Below are 20,764 nucleotides of genomic sequence, written 5' to 3'. Positions count from 1 at the left end.
ATAGTTATTGCATTTAGTGCTTATGTTGTGCCAAGTTCTCTTCTAAGCACTTTAAATATGTGAAGTAATTTAAACCTCAGAATAGACCTATTCTTATTTTATAGTTAAAGAAACAGACAACTCTAGAGAGGATGGTATATGAGTACCTTCAGTCCTGGAGGTAGAATTTGAACTGGGAAGTCTTGTTTCAGATTCTGTTAATTACTATAACATTTTTATTCTGTTCCTTACCCTCTTGTGAAGGCAGTGAAGAAGAAATTTGGGATTGGATAGTCTAATCTAAATATTTTGGTAACCCCAAGAGAACAATGTTATTTTTACTTTTCAGAGGCAGAAATGAAGTCCCAGAGAGGTTCAGTGATTTACTGCCAGTCATACAACTATTAGATGACAATACTGAGATTAGAAGGTAGATATTCCTGTCCCCATCATGCTTTTTCCACTGCTGTATCATACCCTTAAGAGTTAAGGACAGCAACAGCAGCTTGTACTTACTGAAGGAACAGAGTAGATGTGAGAGTGGCCCAGTATCTTCAAGAGGTAAATTATTGTTTTTAGTAAAGCAAAACTAATCCAAACTGATGACCCATCTTAGTAGTAAGTTGGACCTTCACTAAGTGTTCTAGTTTGCTAGCTGTCAGAATGCAATATACCAGAAACGGAATGGCTTCTAAAAGGGGAATTTAATAAGTTACTAGTTTATAGTTCTAAGGCCGAGAAAATGTCCCAATTAAACCAGTCTATAGAAATATCCAATCTAAGGCATCCAGGGAAAGATACATTGGTTCAGAAAGACTGATGAAGTTCAGGGTTTCTGTCTCAAGTGAAAGGGCACATGGTGAACACAGAGTTTCTCTCTCATCTGGAAAGGCCATGATGAACACAGTCAGGGCTCCCCTCTCATCTGAAAGGGCGCTTGGCAAACATGGCATCATCTGCTAACTTCTTCTCCTGGCTTTCTGTTTCATGAAACTCCCTGGGAGACATTTTCCTTCTTCATCTCCAAAGGTCATTGGCTGGTGGACTCTGCTTTGTGGTACTATAGCATTCTCTGCTCTCTCTGAATCTCTCTCATTCTCCAAAATGTTTCCTCTTTTATAGGACTCCAGAAACTTATCAAGACCCACCCAAATGGGTGGAGACACACCTCTGCCTAATCCAGCTTCACAAGCACTCTTGGTTAAATCATATCTCCAAGGAGATGATCTAATTACTGTTTCAAACATACAATACCAAATAGGAATCAGAAGAAACGGCTGCCCTTACAAAATGGGATAAGGACTAAAACATGGCTTTTCTAGGGCACATACATCATTTCAAACCAACACACTAAGTATTTTTTATTTTTTAATTTATATGGAGTTAATGTTCTGAAGTATTCCATTAAGAAGTAATAACTAGACAGCCATAAATTTTTAAAATGTCTTTGATCGTGTATGTAACAGGTCAAAATAATAGTGATACTCTTTCATGTCTTTCCCCATCTTATATTTTCAGATAGTGCTAGTCTGCTAGAAATGAATTTTCTCAGTTTTTGTTTGTCTGGAAATGTTTTCACTTTAAACAACTAATAGACTATTCTTTAGAACAGTTTTAGATTTAGCAAAAAAATTAAGTAGAAAATCCTGAGTTCCTGTATCCCCTCCTCCTAGCCTACAATTTTCCTTGTTAACTTCTTGCATTAGTTTAGTACCTAAGTTACCATTATTGAGTCAATATTGATACATTATTAACTAAAGTTCATAGTTTACATTAAGGTTCACTCTTTGTGTTATACAGACCTATGGGTTTTGACAAGTGCATAATGTCACATATCCACCATTACAGTACCATACAGAATTGTTTCACTTCTGTATAAATTCCCCATGCTTCACTTATTCATCCGTCCTACCCTCCCCCTAATCTCCTGGCAACCACTGATCCTTTTATTTTCTCTGTAGTTTTTGCCTTTCCAAGAATGTCATTTAGTTGAAACCATAAAATATATAGCCTTTTCAGACTGATTTCTGTCACTTAACTATATATATTTAAGGTTTCTCCACGTCTTTTTGGGGGGGGTGGGGTGGGATGGGGTGGGTGCGTGGTCCAGGAATCAAACCTGGCTCTCCCACATAGAAAGCGAACATTCTACCATTGAACCACCCGTGCACCTTATCCATGTCTTTTTGTGGCCCAATAGTTCAATTCTCTTTTCTTTTTATTGAGCTGAAATTCATATAGCATAAAGTAAACGATTTAAACATGTATAATTCAGTGGCATTTAGTACCTTTACAATCTTCTGCAACCATAACCTCTCATATAGTTACAAAACATTTCATCACTTCAAAAGAAACCTCACACCCATTAAGCTGTCACTCCCCATTTTCCTCTCCCCACATTGATCTGCTTTCTTGTTCTATGGAGTTACCTATTCTGGATAGTTCATGTAAATGTAATCATACAATATGTGACATTTGTCTGGCTTCTTTCTCTTAGCATAATGTTTTTGAAGTTCATCCATGTTGCAGTTTGATTCAGTACCTCATTTCTTTTCGAAGGTGAATGATACTCCATTGTATGTACATACCACAGTTTATTTATCTGGTCACCTGTTGATGGACATAATGCATTGTTTTCACCTTTTGGCTGTTGAGAAGAGTACTGCTGTGAACATTCATGTACAAGTTTTTGTTTGAGTATTTGTTTTCAATTCTTTGGGGTATATACCTAAAAATAGAATTGCTGGATTTACGTTTAACTTTTTGAGAAAACGCCAAACTGTTTCCACAGTGGTTGTATCATTTTACTTTCTCACCAACATTGTATGAAGATTCCAGTTTCTTCACATCCTCACCAAAGCTTATTTTTCATTGTAGTTATCCGATGGGTATAAAATGATATTTCAGTGTGGTTTTGGTTTTTCATTTCCCTAATGACTATTGTCACCTTAACTTTTGAAATATATTTTTCCTGCATATTGAATTCCGGAATGGCAGTTATTTTTTTAAATACTTTAAAGATGTCATTACATTGTCTTTTGATTTACACTGCTTCTTTCGAGATGTTAGATATCTTTATTGTTTCTCTTTTGAAGGAATATATCTTTTTCTCTGCTTTTCTCAAAATTTTCTTCTTGTCTTTAATTTTAGCATTTATTCTGATATGCTGAGATGTGATTTTCATCATATTTATCTTACTTGGGATTCATTTAAGCTTCTGAAATCTGTGGCTAGATGTCCTTCATTGGTTTTGGAAAATTATACACTATACACTGAGTCTTTTTCTTTCTCAACTCCATTTGACTTTCTTTTGTTTGTTTTTTGTGAATTTGTCTGATTTGCTGTTAAATCTGTCTTTGAGTTCTTAATTTTTCTTACTGGATTTTTTTCAGCTCTAGAATTTCAATTTGATTCTTTTTGTAGATGTTAGTTTTGAGTTTAAATTCTCCTTCCATGAAATTCTCCATCTTCCATTCCATTGAACATTTTAGTCAGTTATTTTACAGTCCATGTCTGACTCAAATACTTAGATCATCTCTGGGTCAGTTTCATTGTCAGTTCCCTACCCCCTTGTTTTTTTCTTTCTGTGCCAGACATTGCATATGAAAATTTCTGGAGACAGGATCAGTAATGTGTTAGAGCTAGAAGTTTGAAAGTACTGATTATGTACATTTTACCAACTCCATATTCAGTGAGATTATTTAGTAGCTTGAAATTGGCCATGGTGAGAATATTTATATCACAGAAGTCAGCAATCCCAGAGAACTGGTTTTTTTTCACATGGGCAGGCACCGGGAATCAAACCCGGGTCCTCTGGCATGGCAGCAAGCATCCTTGCCTGCTGAGCCACCGTGGCCCACCCAGAGAACTGGTTTTAAACATTTAACTGCATATCAGTGCTCTGAATGGTGTTATCTCATCCTGTCCTCTAAAAGGCCGATAAAATGGGAACAGATCACCTTAGTCTAATCAGTTTCTGAGTTGGTCCAAGGATGCTTAAAGCTGTATCTTTGGTTTTCACCTGCTCTTAGGGAATAGCCCACCAAAGATCACCACTGAGAAACCTGTGGTGTTTTATAAGCCCCTCCTTGTTAGGTCTCAAATTCCACTTTACACTTTCTCTGTCCTGTGAGACTGCCCCAAACTCTGCTTTTTAGAGGCTTACTTCTTATACTGCATAGCTTAAGAACTGGTGAATGCTTCAAGCACAGAAGTATAAGAATTGGACTCACTTCTTTGTGCCTCTCTTCTCAGATCTCAACCCCTCAAATTCTGTTTGCTTGCAACTCCAATTTTTTTCTTTCTGGTCTTTCCATAAACCAGAAAGACCTGGAAATTCTGAGATTTCCATAAACTCTGCTGTCATCCCTGTCTTTTGGCTACAACCTTCTGCATGGATTTCTCAACCTCTTGCACCACATTACTAGGGGAAAACAGCCCAAAGAGTGTCAACTCACCACTCTGTTGTCCCCTTCACTTCTGAATCTAAGTCTCTCAAGTTCTTGTTGCCTTGGCAGCTTTCCAGTATTTTCAAGTGTGCATGTGTTTGTGTGTGCATGCACATACATGTGTGATGTTTCATCTCGCTTTTTAAATTGTCCTTAGCAGGACTGGTCTGCTGCAAGCTACTCCATTAAATTTAGAAACCAGTACCATTGGATGAGGGATATATCTGTGTACTCCAAATACATTGCTTTGTGAACGTTAGAAGAAAAAAATTTTTCTGTTGTTGAGTGTGTGCTTTGGGGAATAAATAAAGGAAGAAGAGGTCAGGTGTGATGCTTTACTTGTATAATCTTATTATACGGTGTTTTTCCTGGGTAGATAAAGTTTATGTGGATTTCATGGTATTGTCTATTGTTAAGGAAGCATTTTTACTATTAGCACAAGGCATGAGCTGACTTGTTTAAGCAATGGAGCTTGAAGTAAATAGCTATATAAAAATTCTGGTTTGGGCTTCACTTATTTCACCTATGAAGCAGCATCTAACAAGCCTAGAAGATGTTGGAAATATCTATTTAATACAGGCACTTAGTAAACTTTCTACAAGTGGTAAATAGCATCTATTCAATTTATTTTACTCTTTTTATTACTTCCAGGAGAATGGCAGGCCAAAAAGACTGGAAGTGTTAGTTATAGTTTCTTATATATATTTTTTAAAGATTCAAAAATTGGTTTTTGAACTTTCAGAAGAGACGACATTTTATAAAGGAGGGGAAATCTAGCTAACTAGATAGAAAATATATAGCTCAGCTTCTCTGCTGTGAGGTAGTACAGTCAAAGAAGCTTGCCTGGTACAAAGTGCCAACTCTGAAGGTGGAATCTGAGTTCAGTCCTCCGTGTGGCATCCTACACGTTCTGTTACTTCTGGCCAGTCACTGACCTTTTACAAAATGAGGAAGTTGGTCAATTTGTCAGGTCCCTTTCAAGCTCTTAAAAATAAAACAAAAACTGAATCAGGAATTGGCCCTTAACCAAGGGGAAGCAGCGTAGCATAGATAAGGCATAATGGGCAAAAAACTGCTTTAAAGCTTTAAAGGCAAATGTTTTATAGGGTAGAAGAGACTAAGGTAAAAGAGTAGGAGTGACAGTGTAGGTGGGTTGTAAAGAAATATAAACTGACTGTTGAATATACAGCATTTGATTTAATAAAACAATTTATTCATTTCTCTTTATGGTCTTACCGTATATTTTAGTTCATGTAGGTTTTTAAACTAACTTCATAAATAATTTGAGATCCATAATGGTAAGGCTTTGTATTATATATTTTAGTATATATAGGTTTTTTAACTAACTCGCAAATAATTTGGGACCCATAATGGCAAGGCTCTGTATCCTTCATTCATCAGTAAGGCTGGACTAGTTACCCTTTAAGTGCCTGTTATATCACCTAATATGTCCTTGTTTATTGGGGAATCCACTAATGAAGAACTCTGAATTAGGCTAGTAATTTACTTCTAGGCCTGTGAAGTTTCTTATTTTGTTCTGCCATTAACTTCGGGAAATAGCTAATAAAAATGAATGAAGTGCGGTAAAAGTAGTATATGTTTTGGGGAATTGGTATCGCCATTCCCCTTTTATTTATTTTTAGCAGCCTAAGGAGATATATTCACATATCATATAATCAGCCATTTACAATTTGATGTTAATCAGTATAGTCACAGGGTTGTGCAGTCCTCACCGAAATCTGTAACGACATTTTTGTCCCCCAAAAGAAACCCTATACCAATTAGCACTGACTCCTATTCCATTCCACTCTCTCTGTTGCCAACCCTATCTCTATAGTTTTGCCCATTCTGGACATTCCATACTACTGGAATAAAATGCTACGTTATCTTTTTGACTTGCTTTTTTCACTTAAGTGTTGTGCATGTATCAATACTTTATTTTTATTGCCAGATATTCTGCTGTATTGGTATACCACATATTTATCCATTCATTAGTTTGAAGGGTGTTCTAGCTTGCAAGCTGCTGGAATGCGATATAACAGAAACGGAACAGCTTTTAGAAAGGGGAATTCGTTAAGTTGCACATTTACAGTTCTAAGGCCATGAAAATGTCCAAATTAAAGCAAGGCTATAGAAATGTCCAATCTGAGGCATCCAGGGAAAGAATGCCATCTTGGTTCAAGAAGGCCGATGATGTTCAGGGTTTCTCTCTCAGCTGGAAAAGCACATGGTGATATCTGCTGGCTTTCTCTCCAGGCTTCTTTTTCCAAGAAGCTCCCCCAGGGCGTTTTCCTTCTTCTTCTCCAAAGGTTTCAGGCTGTGTGGGCTTTCATGGCTCCAAAGCTTATTTCAAAATGGTTCCCTCTTAAAGGACTCCAGTAAGCAATTCCACCTTGAATGGGTAGAGACACATCTCCATGGATACCATCTAATCAAAAGTTACCACCCAAATTGGGTGGGTCACATCTCCATGGAAACAATCAAAAAGCTCCCAACCAGCAATAGTGGATGAGGATTAAAGAACTTGGCTTTTCTGGGGTTCACAATAGGTTCAACCAGTACAGTGGGCCTTTGGGTTGTTTCTACATTTTGGCTATTATGATTCACACTGCTATGAACATTCATGTACAAGTTTTTGTGTGGATGTACACTTTCATTTCTCTTGGGTATATACCTAGGAGTGAAATTTCTAAATCATATGGTAACTCTGTTTAACATTTTAAAGGACTGCTCAGTTGTTTTCCAAATGACTGTACCAGTTTAAAGTCCACCAGCAATCTATGACTACTTCCAATTTCCCTATCTTCTTTTCAACTCTTGTTATTATCTGTTTTTTAATTTTTTTTTTAGCCATTCTAATGGGTGTAAAGTAGTATCTAATAGTTTTTATTTGCATTGTTGTGGTTTTGATTTACATTTCTCTAAGGACTAATAATTTGAAACAAATTTTCGTGTGCTTATTCGGTAGGTTAATGGTTAAACTGTGCTACAGCTACATTCATACTATGGAATACTACTCCATAAGAAAGAACAAACTATTGATTCATTCAACAACTTGAGTGGATTCCTAGGGATAATGCTCAGTGAAAAAGCTGATCTCAAATGGTCACATATTATATGGCCCCATTCATATAATATTCTCAAAATGACAAAATTATAGAGATAGAAAACATATGAATTAGTGGTTGCCGGGTATTAATGATTGTGCAGAGATGGTGAAGGGGATTCTCTGGGGCAATAGATTATTTTTGTATCTTGATTACAGTGATGGTTGCACAAATGTACACATGTGATAAAATGTTGTAGAACCATACACACGTTGTATCAGAGCCCATTTCCTGGGGTTGATATTGTTCTATAGTTGTGTAAGATGTAACCACTGGGGGAAACTGGGTGAAGGGTGCACAGGGCCTCTCTACTATTTTTGCAATTTCTATGATTATGTCAGAATAAAAAGAAAAGAAGCCCTTGAGTGAGTGCTTATAGTCTTATTATTGATTTCTGTACAAAGTTATGCATATTAAAGAATAGAGGTACCGGGGAGAATTAGGAATTTAATCAAAAGATGTACAAAAATGTTTGTAATATTTCCCCCTGAGGTTCCTTGTTATTATTAGTTCAGTATCTTGTGTGCAAAACAAGGAATGGTAGAGTAAGCCCTGATGCTTTTTTCTGGGTAATGACTGTAACAGCAAAAATTTAATTCTTTTTTTTTTTATAAGTATTCCATATTGAGTTATTGCACTTAATTGCAACAGTGTGGCAAACAAGCTATAATTAGGATAGATGTACTGGAATCTTGTTATTAAATATCCAGTAAAGATTATTGATTATATTCAGGAAAAAAGGTAGTGTTTTCAAATATTTGATCATTTACTGTTTCTTCTTCGTTGTATACAAATAAAAGATTAAAAAGAGAATAAGTTGAATTTAGGGTAGTAAATTTCTCTGACTTCATTCTCATAACTCAAGATATTTACATAAGAATTTTTGTGAGAGAATAAAGTTAAGCTCCTAAAAAATATCATGTAAGCATTTTTGATAAAAATGAAAAAAATGCTATAAAATTTTAAATGTGATATATCTTCTGAATCAGGGTAGGTTTTTTATATTACTGTCATTTCTTTTATTCTAGGGGATTTTAACCCTGTCTTCACAATCTTGCATGGTAGAACAAAGCTGAATTTTTAAACTAGTAGAGCAAAGCTGGATTGATTCCACATAGTATACAGAACAAATGCAATTATTTCAGTGCTATAATTACATCTATCTTCTACCCCATTCCAGTCAAAACATAAGCATATAAATTTGTATAGTAGTACTTGATTTGAATTTAAAATCAGAAACAACCAGATTGTTTTAGGTGCTTAAGTGAGGAAATGAGAAGGTTTCCCTATTCTGGGACTAATTTTAATCTGTGAGATTGATGTAACATACCCAAATCTCAATTCTAAATTAAGATTCCGAATTTATTTATTTGTATGCCTTTTAGTTCTGCTAGCAGTTACATTCTAGGTGACTTTAGAATTTTGTTGGAATGTGTTCCAAGTCTTTGAAAAATATCGTTCATAGATATGTCTATATTTAAGGTTTTCATTAAATCTCTTAACATTATTTTTGATGAAGGAATATCTAACCATTATCCTGACTAGAAGTTATAGAGTCCCAGTTTTGATGATGCTCTTGAGTATTAGTCCTGGATGAAATTTCCCTGTCATTCCATGCCTGAATTGAAATTTAGCACCCCTTTACAAATAAATGGATGAATCAATAGTATATCTTGCACAGCGAATATAATGTATGAACTTCCAGAAGGCTTCATAGAAAAATAGCTTTAAAATGTATGTTCTCACACTGAATGAAGCTGCATCTGAGCTATATAAAAAAAAAATGTATGTTCTCTTAGTGGATTAAAAATAAAAATTGTTTTTTTCTGGTAATTTAGCTTTAATTATAGAAGGTATGCTGGGATGAACCTAGATTTTTTAATTTCTTTTACTGTTTCCTAATTTACAAAAATAAGTAATAGTGATTTGTGTAACAGAGAAAGATTGAGATAAATACTCTTTAAACAAGCATTTTGTAGACAGTGGTTTATTAATTCTCCCTGTTACCTTTATTGATCCTTTACCCAGGAATAACATGGATCCATGAACAAATGTTTGTGAATTTCTTCTTTGGGTTTTATCCATCTTAGCTTTTATCAGTAGCCAATTCTTATTTCAAACTCTTAAAGCTTGAGATGATATAAGAAGACAGTACCATTTGGACTGTGGTAAGAATATAAAGGAGTGGTTATGGTCAGTACCTCTGGTCTTTGGTAAAGGCTTCAGGGAAAATAGTGATTTTTTTAGATTTATTTTATAAGGTGAGAATTTGGAACCAGATAGATTTTTCAGCAACGTCATCATATTCAAATATTTTATCACATTATTTTTGGTGTATCAAGCTGAATATTAAGCTAGGTATGTGTAAAGCTGATAGAAATCGCTGAGAAAATTATAACCTTGTAGATTTTGCAAAATAGTTGCTTAATTTATTATGTGAATTGATTGCCTTCTTTTTATGTAGATTTGAAATAGATTAAAAAGTTTTTTTGTGCAGTTTCTTTTTACCATCCAAAGGAATAATTTTACCATACTCTAACAATTTATTATAGAATTGCCAGATGTTTCAAAGAGACTCTTCTCTCCACACTTTTTTAATCTGGAATATGCTCTTCTTTAAAGTGGTAGCTATTTTAAAACATCACAGTATCTTAGAAAAAATGTCATTTAATATTAAGATCTCTTGATATTTTTCCAAATTCCATTAATATTGTCCCAGAACTCTGGAAAAGATAAGAGAGACAGATTGAAATTGGGATTGTGAGGAGAGAGAGATGGTTTATAGGAACCCTTGTGGGAAATGGGTAAAGAGGTTTAAATATAAAAAGATGGGAGGGCACAAGTTTGTGTGGTCCCAGTTTACATATTTAAGCCATTTCCTTTTGATATACTCAACAGCCAAGTTAATAGGAATGAGCAGGGCTCCCTAACTGGTGTGCCGCAAATAAATAATAGATATGCTGCAAGATACTGATGCTTAAAGATTTTTTAATTAAAAAAATTTTTATTTTAAAATTTTATCCAGTATCAGGGACATTTAATAATATCCCTAATACTTTTTTTTCACGGAGATTATTTAATATGAAGAGATTATAATTAATTAATTCTCCAAGCCCCATATAAGAAATCCAAAATCCTCTCCAGTTTATCACAGCAGCCATACAAATACTGTTTTCTGAGTCTGTCATGATTGGAAAACACTGGAATAGGAAATTCCAGATGTTTGTATTGATCAAGCAAGTGGGAGTGAAAGGTGAGGATGATCTTCTCATGATCTCTTACACAGATGTCCCTGCTTTTTTCCTTCATTAATAGTAGTTCCCCAAATCCTGGGTCCTTGGAAGTTGTTCTATATATATGGAACTTTGAATTAATAAGTTCCAAGATATATAGTAGTCTTGAATTTGTGTGAACCAGAAATTTTCTGTGGCAGTTTTAACTTTGTGCAAGTCTTTTTACCATTTGCACTGATTTTCAGACTAATTCATATGCAGAAAAAAAAAATTAAACATTTCAACTGAAGATTTTCAGTTAGTATTTTTTAAACTGTTAATTCTTTGAGTACAGGATGTCTGTGTTCACGTAAACCTGCTATATACAATATACTTCCAGCCAAAGATATATTGATTATTTAAAAGTTTTCCAAAAACAATTTCTCTTGCAATATAGCTAGTAAAGATTAGACATCTCATTTTTTTCTTATCTATGGTTCTAGTGTTCTAGTTTGACCTTATCTGTTCTCAGTTTTTGAGATATCAGTGTTAATGTTAAACAAGGAAATGAAACCACTTGCTTAGATCCTTTCAATTTGTAGATTTAGAACACCATTGTATAATGTAAGAGGGTTGATGTTTTGTTAGATTGATGATGAGTCAGTGACATTGTTAAACAGGGGTCATATTTTTGGTCTGTTGATAAGGCTTGACACCAGTGAATCTTTTCAGTGCCTCAGGACTCTATTGGTAGGGTTGATTCAGCTCATCTGTTGAGCTGTTGGGGCATGAGCCCCAGGGCTGTGTGGAGCGCAGTCTGAAAACCTCTGTACTAGATGAATTAGGTTCTTTTCCTCCTCCTCTTTTTCCACGCTTTTGCAGTGTCTCAAGATAGTAAAATAATTCTTCCACTGGAGCCAATCATTGCTTCAAGTTAATATTTTACTGATTTATTTTTTTGAGATCGTATCTAAAGGACTATTTAGAATTGAGCAAAGCTCAAATCCTTCTTGGAATGAGGAAGAATATAAATGAATTTGATTGGCAAGTTTACTGTTTGAAATTTAATGACGTGGTTTCTAAAATGATTCTTTTAATCCTTTATCTTGTGATTTTACTTAAAGATATTAAATCATTAATGCTTCAGATGTAATGGATTAGAAATTTTATTTTTCTTCATATTTAAATGTATACTAGGTTTTTCTTTTTTAAAGGAATAAGTCTGCAGGATTAATTTATATTACACATTTCAATGCTACTAATACTAATGTAATTTTAAAGTTCTCCCCTACATTCCATGTGAAGTGACCGATGTGCTTTTTTGTATGTTGTAGCAGTCAGTCATGTGCAAGGCACTGAATTTATGACCAGTAAAACCTTGTACAAATGCTAATTATTCATATTGGAGCTAATCCTTTTTTTTAAAACTGCAGTTTTAAACAGTATCCTAAATTTTTTTAAAGTTCAAAAATAGGAAAATAGGGTGGGCCGCGGTGGCTCAGCGGGCAAAGTGCTTGCCTGCTATGCCGGAGGACCTCGGTTCGATTCCCGGCCCCAGCCCATGTAACAAATACGGAGAAACAGAATACAATAAAACAAGAAAATGTTTAAAGATGTTTCCCTTTCTTCCTTCCTTCCTTCCTTCTATCCTTCCTTCCTTCTCTCTGTCTTTAAAAAAAAAAAAAAAAAAAAAAAAAATAGGAAAATATAATTTATTAGAAAAATTTAGTCATTTATAAATTTTTTCCATCCTTTATACTTCAGCATGGTATAATGGAGAGTCTTACTCATTTTTTGAGTTTGGATCTCTTCCCTCTATGCTACTTATTTTCCCTTTGACTTTGGTCAAATTAGTTATCCTCCCTGAGGATTATGTGACATGATCTGTTAAACAGAGACATTAATTGTTCAAAGGGTTGTTGAGAGGATTAAACAAGAAATTGTATGTAGAGGTTCCTGGCATACAATTTATGTTCCACTTTTGTATATTTGGTTTAAACTTTTCTAAATAAAACAACTTTAGTAAGGAATATCAACAGCATATTAGAATCCAAAATATGCCTTTGTTCTTTTTTAAGGTAAGATTAAAGAGGGATTTCTAGGGTGGTGTCAACTCTTAAATATAATAGAAACCAGATATAATCAAAGAGTGATTATTTCTAGTTCGTAGAGATAATATAAATAAGAATTAAACTTGTTTTATAATTGGAACTTAAAATTAAAAATTTAAGTGTGTTTTCAATAGAAAGATAAGATTTAAAACCGAAGTATCTGTTCATGTCTTTCTGTGTGATTTAGGAAACATGTTTCTCTTTTCCTTTTATATCCCAGTCTTTGTCTGTGATGTTTTCACTACATTAAATTCTGTTTTGTGGAACATAAGCAAATGTGTATGAATATGTATTAGTGAGAAGCAGATTTTTAATTTAGTGAAGGCAACAGATTTACTTTCTTCAAATTTAATATATTCTCTTTTTCTTTGGCAGTTTGAAATCATTTTTTATCACTTACAAATTTAAAATCTCAGAGGTATTGAATGCTTTTGGATATTATTATTAAGAAATGTATTGATTTCAAAATTCATCTGTATAAATTGTAACATAATTCAGATTGTAAAGCCAGTTCACATATATTAAAAGCTTATTTGTGCAGGTGGTCTCAGCATTCTTGTCTGTGACAGTACCAAAATAGATTGAGGACACTACAAAGTATTTCCTCAAATACTAATCTCTTTTCCATTTCTCTACTTAAAACTTCAGTGTCTACTCATTGCTCACTTCATTGCATGACATAAAAAGCATCTGCAAGCTGGTCTTGACCTAGTTTTTTCATCAGCTAACATTCCACCCGTCTCCTAATTCAGCCTCCCCAAATTGCACATGCCATTATTTTTGCCTAGAATATCCTCTTTTCTTTGCTGGCAACCCTCAGCTAATCCTTTAGATACATATCTTTTCTCTGAATCTTTCATGAACTCTTTTCAAGCAACATTAGCTGCTCCTACCTATGTGTTCCCATTACTCTGACCTACCAGGCTTGCAATTACACCCATCCACATCAGCCCCCTTTGCCAGCCTTTGAGCTTCCCAGGAACAAGGAGGAGTCTAATTCTGCTTTGTATCCCTACCACTGGGGGTAGTGGTACACTCTGTGTCAGTACTTAACTGACACAGAGTAAGTACTCAATAAATAGGTTCTTTAGCCTGTTCTTTAAAAAGAACAGTCAACACGTGCTTACATGGAAAAAAATAACACAGTAATTAAAATGCAGTAACCAAGCTTACAATTCACTATTGTCAAAACTATAACTTTGCTCTGGCTCATGGTGAGTTGGGAAGTTTCTTATTACCTTAGTTTAAAATTCTCTGGGTGATGGGGCGGGCCGCGGTGGCTCAGCGGGCAAAGTGCTTGCCTGCCATGCCGGAGGACCTCGGTTCGATTCCCGGCCCCAGCCCATGTAAAAAACAAACAAACAAACAAATACAAGAAAATGTTTAAAGATGTTTCCCTTTCTTCCTCCCTTCCATCCTTCCTTCCTTCTCTCTGTCTTTCCTTCCTTTAAAAAAAAAAAAAATTCTCTGGGTGATTCATAGGACTAGTGTGTATTTTGTAAGATAGAAATAACTTAGCTTTATGGTGTTACTCTAGCAGTATGACAGGATAGGAATTTGCTAGTATACTGACAGACATATTTTGAGAAATTTCAGGGAACTTAGAAATATCTAATATTGTTAGAGAAGGAAAAATGTTTTTATGTTGGAACATTTTTTACAAACTAGGTCAAGTCCAGTTTGTAAGTGCTTTTTATGTCATGCAAAGAAAGAAGCAATGGTAGACACTGAAATTTTAAGTTTTAAAATGAAAAAAGATGAGTATTTGAGGAAATACTTTGATATTTAATCAATTAAATGTTTGGCTCAATGTAGTTTATACTTTGCCTTTAAACCTCAATATACAAAAAAATTGATTTCCAAATCAGATTTTGAGTAGATTATCCATGTTGTAAAATAATCCTATTGTATTTGTGTCATACTTTTCTAATATGATTTAAATGTGGTTTAATTCATAGAAACTCTGTTTTCACATGATTTTGAAGTCACTTAAATAAAAATAGTACTTCTATTAGAAACATTTTCTTTTTTTTAATTTTTTAATTTTTTTAAATACCAAAAAAAAACACCAAACAAATGCAAATATTCGTAACATTTGCTCATTCTGTTCTACATATATAATCAGTAATTCACAATATCATCACATAGTTGCATATTCATCATTATGATCATTTCTTGGAACATTTGCATCTATTCAGAAAAAGAAATAAAAAGAAAACAGAAAAAAATTCATACATACCATACACTCCACCCCTCCCCCTCACCGATCACCAGCATTTCACTCTAAATTTATTTTAACATTTGTTCCCCCTATTCATCTTTATTCCATATGTAGAAATATTTTCTTAATTTTAATCTTAAATTACAAAAGTAACCAGAGAAGTAATTTCTGCTTCTCTTAAGATATTCAAACAATAGTATAGAGAGGAAAAATTAAAACTTCATTTTTCTCATTGTTAGTTTGGTATTTATTCTTCAAAACTTCTTTTCTGTGCATTTATAGACATGTATAACTTGTATAAAATATTTGTCTACTTATACACACACATATACATACAGTATTTTAAAGAATATATGGCCTCTATTAATAAATTTTTATTGATGGGAAAATCTCAAGTTAAATTTTAACCTGTTACTTGCATATCTTCTTCACAATGTTACATTGTAGAAATATTTTCAAGTCTTCAAAAATGCTTAAAAGAACATCTTAAACTAAAGAGAAAAGATACTATATATTTTCCTCTATTAAAAGTTGTGCTCCCCAGTGCCTGCCCATGCAAAAAAAAAATAGTTCTCACTTTCCCTTAATCTCCATGTTCACATACAGCCTGATACACATTTTGCTGCTGATTCTTCACAACAAGAATTATCTATTGTACTTCTACCCTTCTACCATGCTCCCCTTGCCCTTTCCTCACCACTTCAAGGTGACATACTATTCTTACGTTTTATAGTTTACAGAGCACTAAAACTTGGTACTCAATATTGTTAGTAGGCTTTCCCAGGGAGTCACTCTAGCAAAGGTAGAGAGCACACACATTTCTTGTGATTGAGGATGCCCAGTTTACACTCTTTGTACTGTGATAGCAATGTGGATTTCAATGTGATGTTCAGTTTATTAAAAACCATTTTTAGCCATTCATGGTGGGATTCTCATTGTGGTACCCAAGCTGCTGAACTAGGGACCCTGGTACCAAAGTCTACTTGTATGTAGCTGCTTAAGTAGACTATGACATGATCTGTGTCCTCTTACTTCTTGGGTCTGAACGAGTGGACTTCCTAGATGCCAAACTTCTCTAAAGTCTCATTCATTATCTCTCCTCTTCCTATATCTTTATGTATGTATGTATGTATGTATGTATGTATGTATGTATGTATGTATGTATGTATGTATGTATGTATGTATGTATGTATGTATGTATGTATGTATGTATGTATGTATGTATGTATGTATGTATGTATTTTGGGGAAGAGGGTGCATGGTCCAGGAATTGAACCCAGGTCTCCTGCATGTAGGACGAGCATTCTACCACTGAACCAGATGAGCATTCTACCACTGAACCACCCATGCACTCCTTCTTCCTATATCTTTAGGAATGAAGAAATCAGTTATAGATAATATATATAGCCATGTAAGTTTTATGAGGGTGAGCGTATAAGAATTAGAGTTCATGGCCTGCAGTAGGGTCCCAAGAAATGAATTGAAGCTATTGACATATGCTCAAACCCAGCAGGACTCCCATTCCATCAAGTGTACTTTGGGTTTTATTTATATTTTAAAGCCACTCTAAAAAAAATTTACCCTGGATAATGCTACTATAATTTTTATACTCCTTAATTTATTTTAAAATGATGATTGTAACAACTAAGTAGCTGTAAAGCTATAGATGTCTTTCCCAGGAAACATAAGCTTTTTTTTTCAATCATGGTTGGACTTTTGGTGGACATGGTAGGAGTATGAAGTCTGATCAGCTGACAAAAATAGTATTAGTTTATATAACAGTTAAAATCCTGTTTTAGAAGATACCCAAAAATCTTTAGAAGATAAAAGCTACTATACTCACAATTTCACCCTCTGTAGTAGAAGGAAATTGTTCTGCATATAAAGTATAAAGGATTCTATGTTATACAAACATAAGTGAATTTCTCTGAGGTATGCAGGATTAACACACTAAGAATGCACATTGACCCCCACTAGTTGTGGAAAATGAACAGACCATTTATCCCCTGCTCACTGGAAAAAGATACAGCAAATCTGGCAAAGGACTTCAGAATGAGTGACTGAAATCGTTTACTGAGGGACTTAGAAAATCCAACTTTAGAAGTACGGGGGCCAGCCTCCAGAGAGCCCTCCTTGTTCTTATGGGAGGAAATCTAATGTCTACCTTGACTGAAAACTGATATATCACAGACTAAATAGTAACAGGTAAATTCATTGTTTTCATAGATGGTATTTCAGTTGTTTACTGGAGATGCATCCTTTTACTTCATGATGTTTGGGAGAGAAGAAAGGGTCTTTTAAACAGGCAAAATGAAAGGCTTAAGTGGCAGCATAAACCTTTCTTTCTGTTTTTGTCAAAACACACTTAACATTTGGGATATTTCTTTATGAAGCAATTTAGATTCTTAGAATTGATATCATGGATCTCCTTTGCTGGGCCCTCTCATTGACATCCTCATAGATGCATACGTTCTCTCACAGCTGTAAGTTGAGGTAGTCCCAAGGATAATCTTGATGTGGATCATTGTTATTTCTACTCAGTATATAATGATACAGCATTTTAAAATAATTCCAGTACTGTGCTAAGAGTTTATACTTAAGATAACACTTTTATGCAGAGGTAGAGCCCAAAGAATTTAAGTAATTTCTGCAGTATTTTTAATGAGCAATTGAAAACTTATCACAAATATAGAAAGCAAAGTACATATAAAAATCCAGGGGTAATATTAATACATTTAGAGTTGAATTTGCTATCAATTCTGACCATCATCTCTGTAGAACATCTCTCAGAAAAATAAATTCTTCACTATAAATATGTAGTATAATGGGGCAAGAAGGAGAATGATTGAGCACACAAAATGATTGAGGAATATTTACAAAATAGTGGTATAAAAAATGCATATTTTTAAGAGATACAAGAGAATATATAAGAGTTAAGGTGCTGTGGGATTAAGGAGTGATTTGGGTGGAGTCATATTTTGAGTGTTGACTAGAACCCAGCTGAGCCAATTCTTAAGGAAGAGTAGACAGAGAGGATGAAGTAGGATAAAAATAAAAAATAGAGAAAAATACATTTCTGTATAAGGAAGCCAGGTTTATTTTGGTGGTAAAATTAGATTAATGAGTTGGAAACCAGAGAAAATGTGATTTGAGGTAGGTCTTTGAAGATCAGTCTAAGTTGACCTGTATAATAACTGAGTAGGTGGTTATGGTCTTGAGTAAGGTAAATGAAATTACTGGGTTGTAGAGTAATTGTTCTGATAGCTAAATTTAGCTGTCAGTTTAGTTGGTAAGTCATGCAGGGGTTGATCTACTAAAAGAGGTATTAAAAAAAAATCACAATAAAGGATAAGTGTATTCGGATGTTTAAGTAGAAATACGCAGATATATTAACTTGGGCTCCAATATTTACTCTAAAATTATAAAAGAAGGAACCAATCTATAATGAAACAGTTCTGGGTATCCCCAAACAGATGTTCTATATTTGCTTTTGGTCCTTTCTTTTGCCTCTAGGGAATGGCTGGATTCAGCAGGAAAAGAGGCAGAAGGGGAGAGAACTTCACAGTATACTGCTAACTTGGGATCATAGTTCAGTACCTGCTTTCATGTTTCATATAACACTAGTGTGTTAACCACCTATGATATTCTTGATCTGTCCTTTAGAGTATTGAACTACTTTACCATAATGTAAAAAGTTGGCAAAATACAAAACAAATGGATTATCTATACTTAATTTTGCTACATAGTCTAGCTACTTTGGCAAGCCCCTAGTCTTTTCCGCCCCAATCCCCAAATTTCTTCCTATTTTTTGGAGGAAAAGTGTGCAATCCTTTATTTTACTACAGTTACAGCTCAGGTCAAAATAAGTCTGTCTATGGGGATATCTTCTGCATTTGAGCAAACATCTCTAGCAGTTCCCTTTTCCCTACTCTTTGACCTCTTGAGTATTGTCTTTCCCAACTTTTAAGCCTTTTTCCTAATTCTGGAAAGTTGCTATCCCTTTGGTTTTGTTCTAGAATAGATTCACACTAACTTAATTTAAAAACAACTTATTTCAATTTAAAACCATGCTCATGGTTCAAGCAAATTAAACACATAAATATCATGTTGTATAAAGGAATAACGGCCTATTTAGGAATGTGAGCAAAAGGGAATAGGTAGTAACTCTACCAATTGGTGCTTCCTCTACTCTTACTTTTGGTGTCAAGGTGGAAGCTTATTTGCTCTCTTTGGGTTATTATTTAGAACAGATGTGGCTATGATGGATGTGATGATAATAGCCTCTTTTGGACCAGGAATTGGCACTTTGGCACCTCATTTTCAGTTGTTTGTTTTTAGGGGTCAAGCAGTAGAAGTTGAATTGGATCTCAAGGAATCGTCTTTTTGGGACTAATCACTCTGATATCATTCCCTGATACAGCTCCTTGTAACCATTTGAGCAAAAGTATCTTCTCAGTAGTTCGTCTCCCTGAAAGGATTATCATTCATTGGCTTAAGAACTTTATGTTTCTTAGGAAAATAGGTTGTGGCAGTTCTAGGAATGAGAACATTTCTCTGGCCACATCTCAGTGGCCACATCTCAGAAAATTGCCTGTGATCTATAAATTTTAAACCAGAAATATGATTATCAGAACATGATTATGGTCTATGCTTTTCTTTTGTTGAGGAACAGGGAAGTGCATAATATCTTTCAGAGGAAGATTCTTTATATTTGGCAAAAATCAGCTTCAACCTTCTTCCTTAAAGATGTTTTATTTTAGCTTCCATGGCAAAAAATATATATTTTTTTACTTTTTTAGAAATAGATTTCTTTTTACTTTTACAAATACTTCTTTCCTTCAAAATACAGGACCTACTCATGGAGAACTATAATTATAGTACACTTTTGGGAGAGGGTGGGAGACAGCATGGAGAGAATCCAAGTATTGAAAAAGCATCTGCAGGCCGTTTTGGGCAATAAGTGGAAAGCAAAAAGAAGGGTACATTTTTTAAAGCTTTCAGTCTGGTTATCCAGAACATAATGATGGCAATACTGATTGATGACAGTATGAGAAAATGATTCTTTTTAAAAGGATAATCTCAATTTTTTATATTCTTTATGTTGTTTCAGTTATCAGTGAGTGCACCATTGGGTGTAGAAAAGGTTCTGGTGGTATTTGTTGATGTTAGAGTTTTCTGCATCAAAGCATTCTTAAAAGGTAATGAACCAGAGCGCCAGACATTTCAATTTTCTTCCTCAGAGGCCCATTTTCCAAAGCTTTAGAGCAGATTGTTTTAAAGAAGCATTATATAAACATAGTACAGACAATAAGAATGCTAAATAGCCTACTTGACATTTTATTTACAATTGTAAGGAGTCATGTATATGTATATTGTAAGTCATGTATGTGTATATTTTTCTCTTAGGTTCATTTTCCAGACACTGAAAGAGCAGAATGGCTAAATAAGGTAAGATTAGTATATACCAGACACCAAATATCAGTGAGAATTAGAGGATGAGAACCATCTTTCCATATTTGGAAATCTAGATGTTGACAGTTGAAATTGTTTAGACTGTAGTGGGTTGGTTTCTACTCCCCAGAGAACTTAGTCATAACTAAAATATTACTTTCCTTTTGTCAAGAGTGAAAACTATGTCTTTGGCCTGAGGAAATTAATGATTTATTCGTATTTGCATCATTGGCCT

At 34.4% G+C, this 20,764-nt stretch overlaps 1 protein-coding gene across 3 annotated transcripts in view; it reads left to right on the top strand.

Annotated features, from left to right (window-relative positions):
* ESYT2 (extended synaptotagmin 2) overlaps nucleotides 1-20,764 on the top strand; it is a 97,304-nt gene that overhangs the window by 15,729 nt on the left and 60,811 nt on the right. For all 3 annotated transcript variants that reach the window (XM_077151641.1, XM_077151632.1, XM_077151647.1), the window contains exon 2: nucleotides 20,485-20,526. In XM_077151641.1, coding sequence (XP_077007756.1) covers nucleotides 20,485-20,526 — 42 coding nt within the window. The remainder of the gene's footprint in view (nucleotides 1-20,484; nucleotides 20,527-20,764) is intronic.

This window comes from Tamandua tetradactyla, chromosome 1 (genome assembly GCF_023851605.1).
Source record: "Tamandua tetradactyla isolate mTamTet1 chromosome 1, mTamTet1.pri, whole genome shotgun sequence".
Lineage (NCBI taxonomy): Eukaryota > Metazoa > Chordata > Mammalia > Pilosa > Myrmecophagidae > Tamandua > Tamandua tetradactyla.
This window is presented reverse-complemented; position numbering and strand designations above follow the sequence as displayed.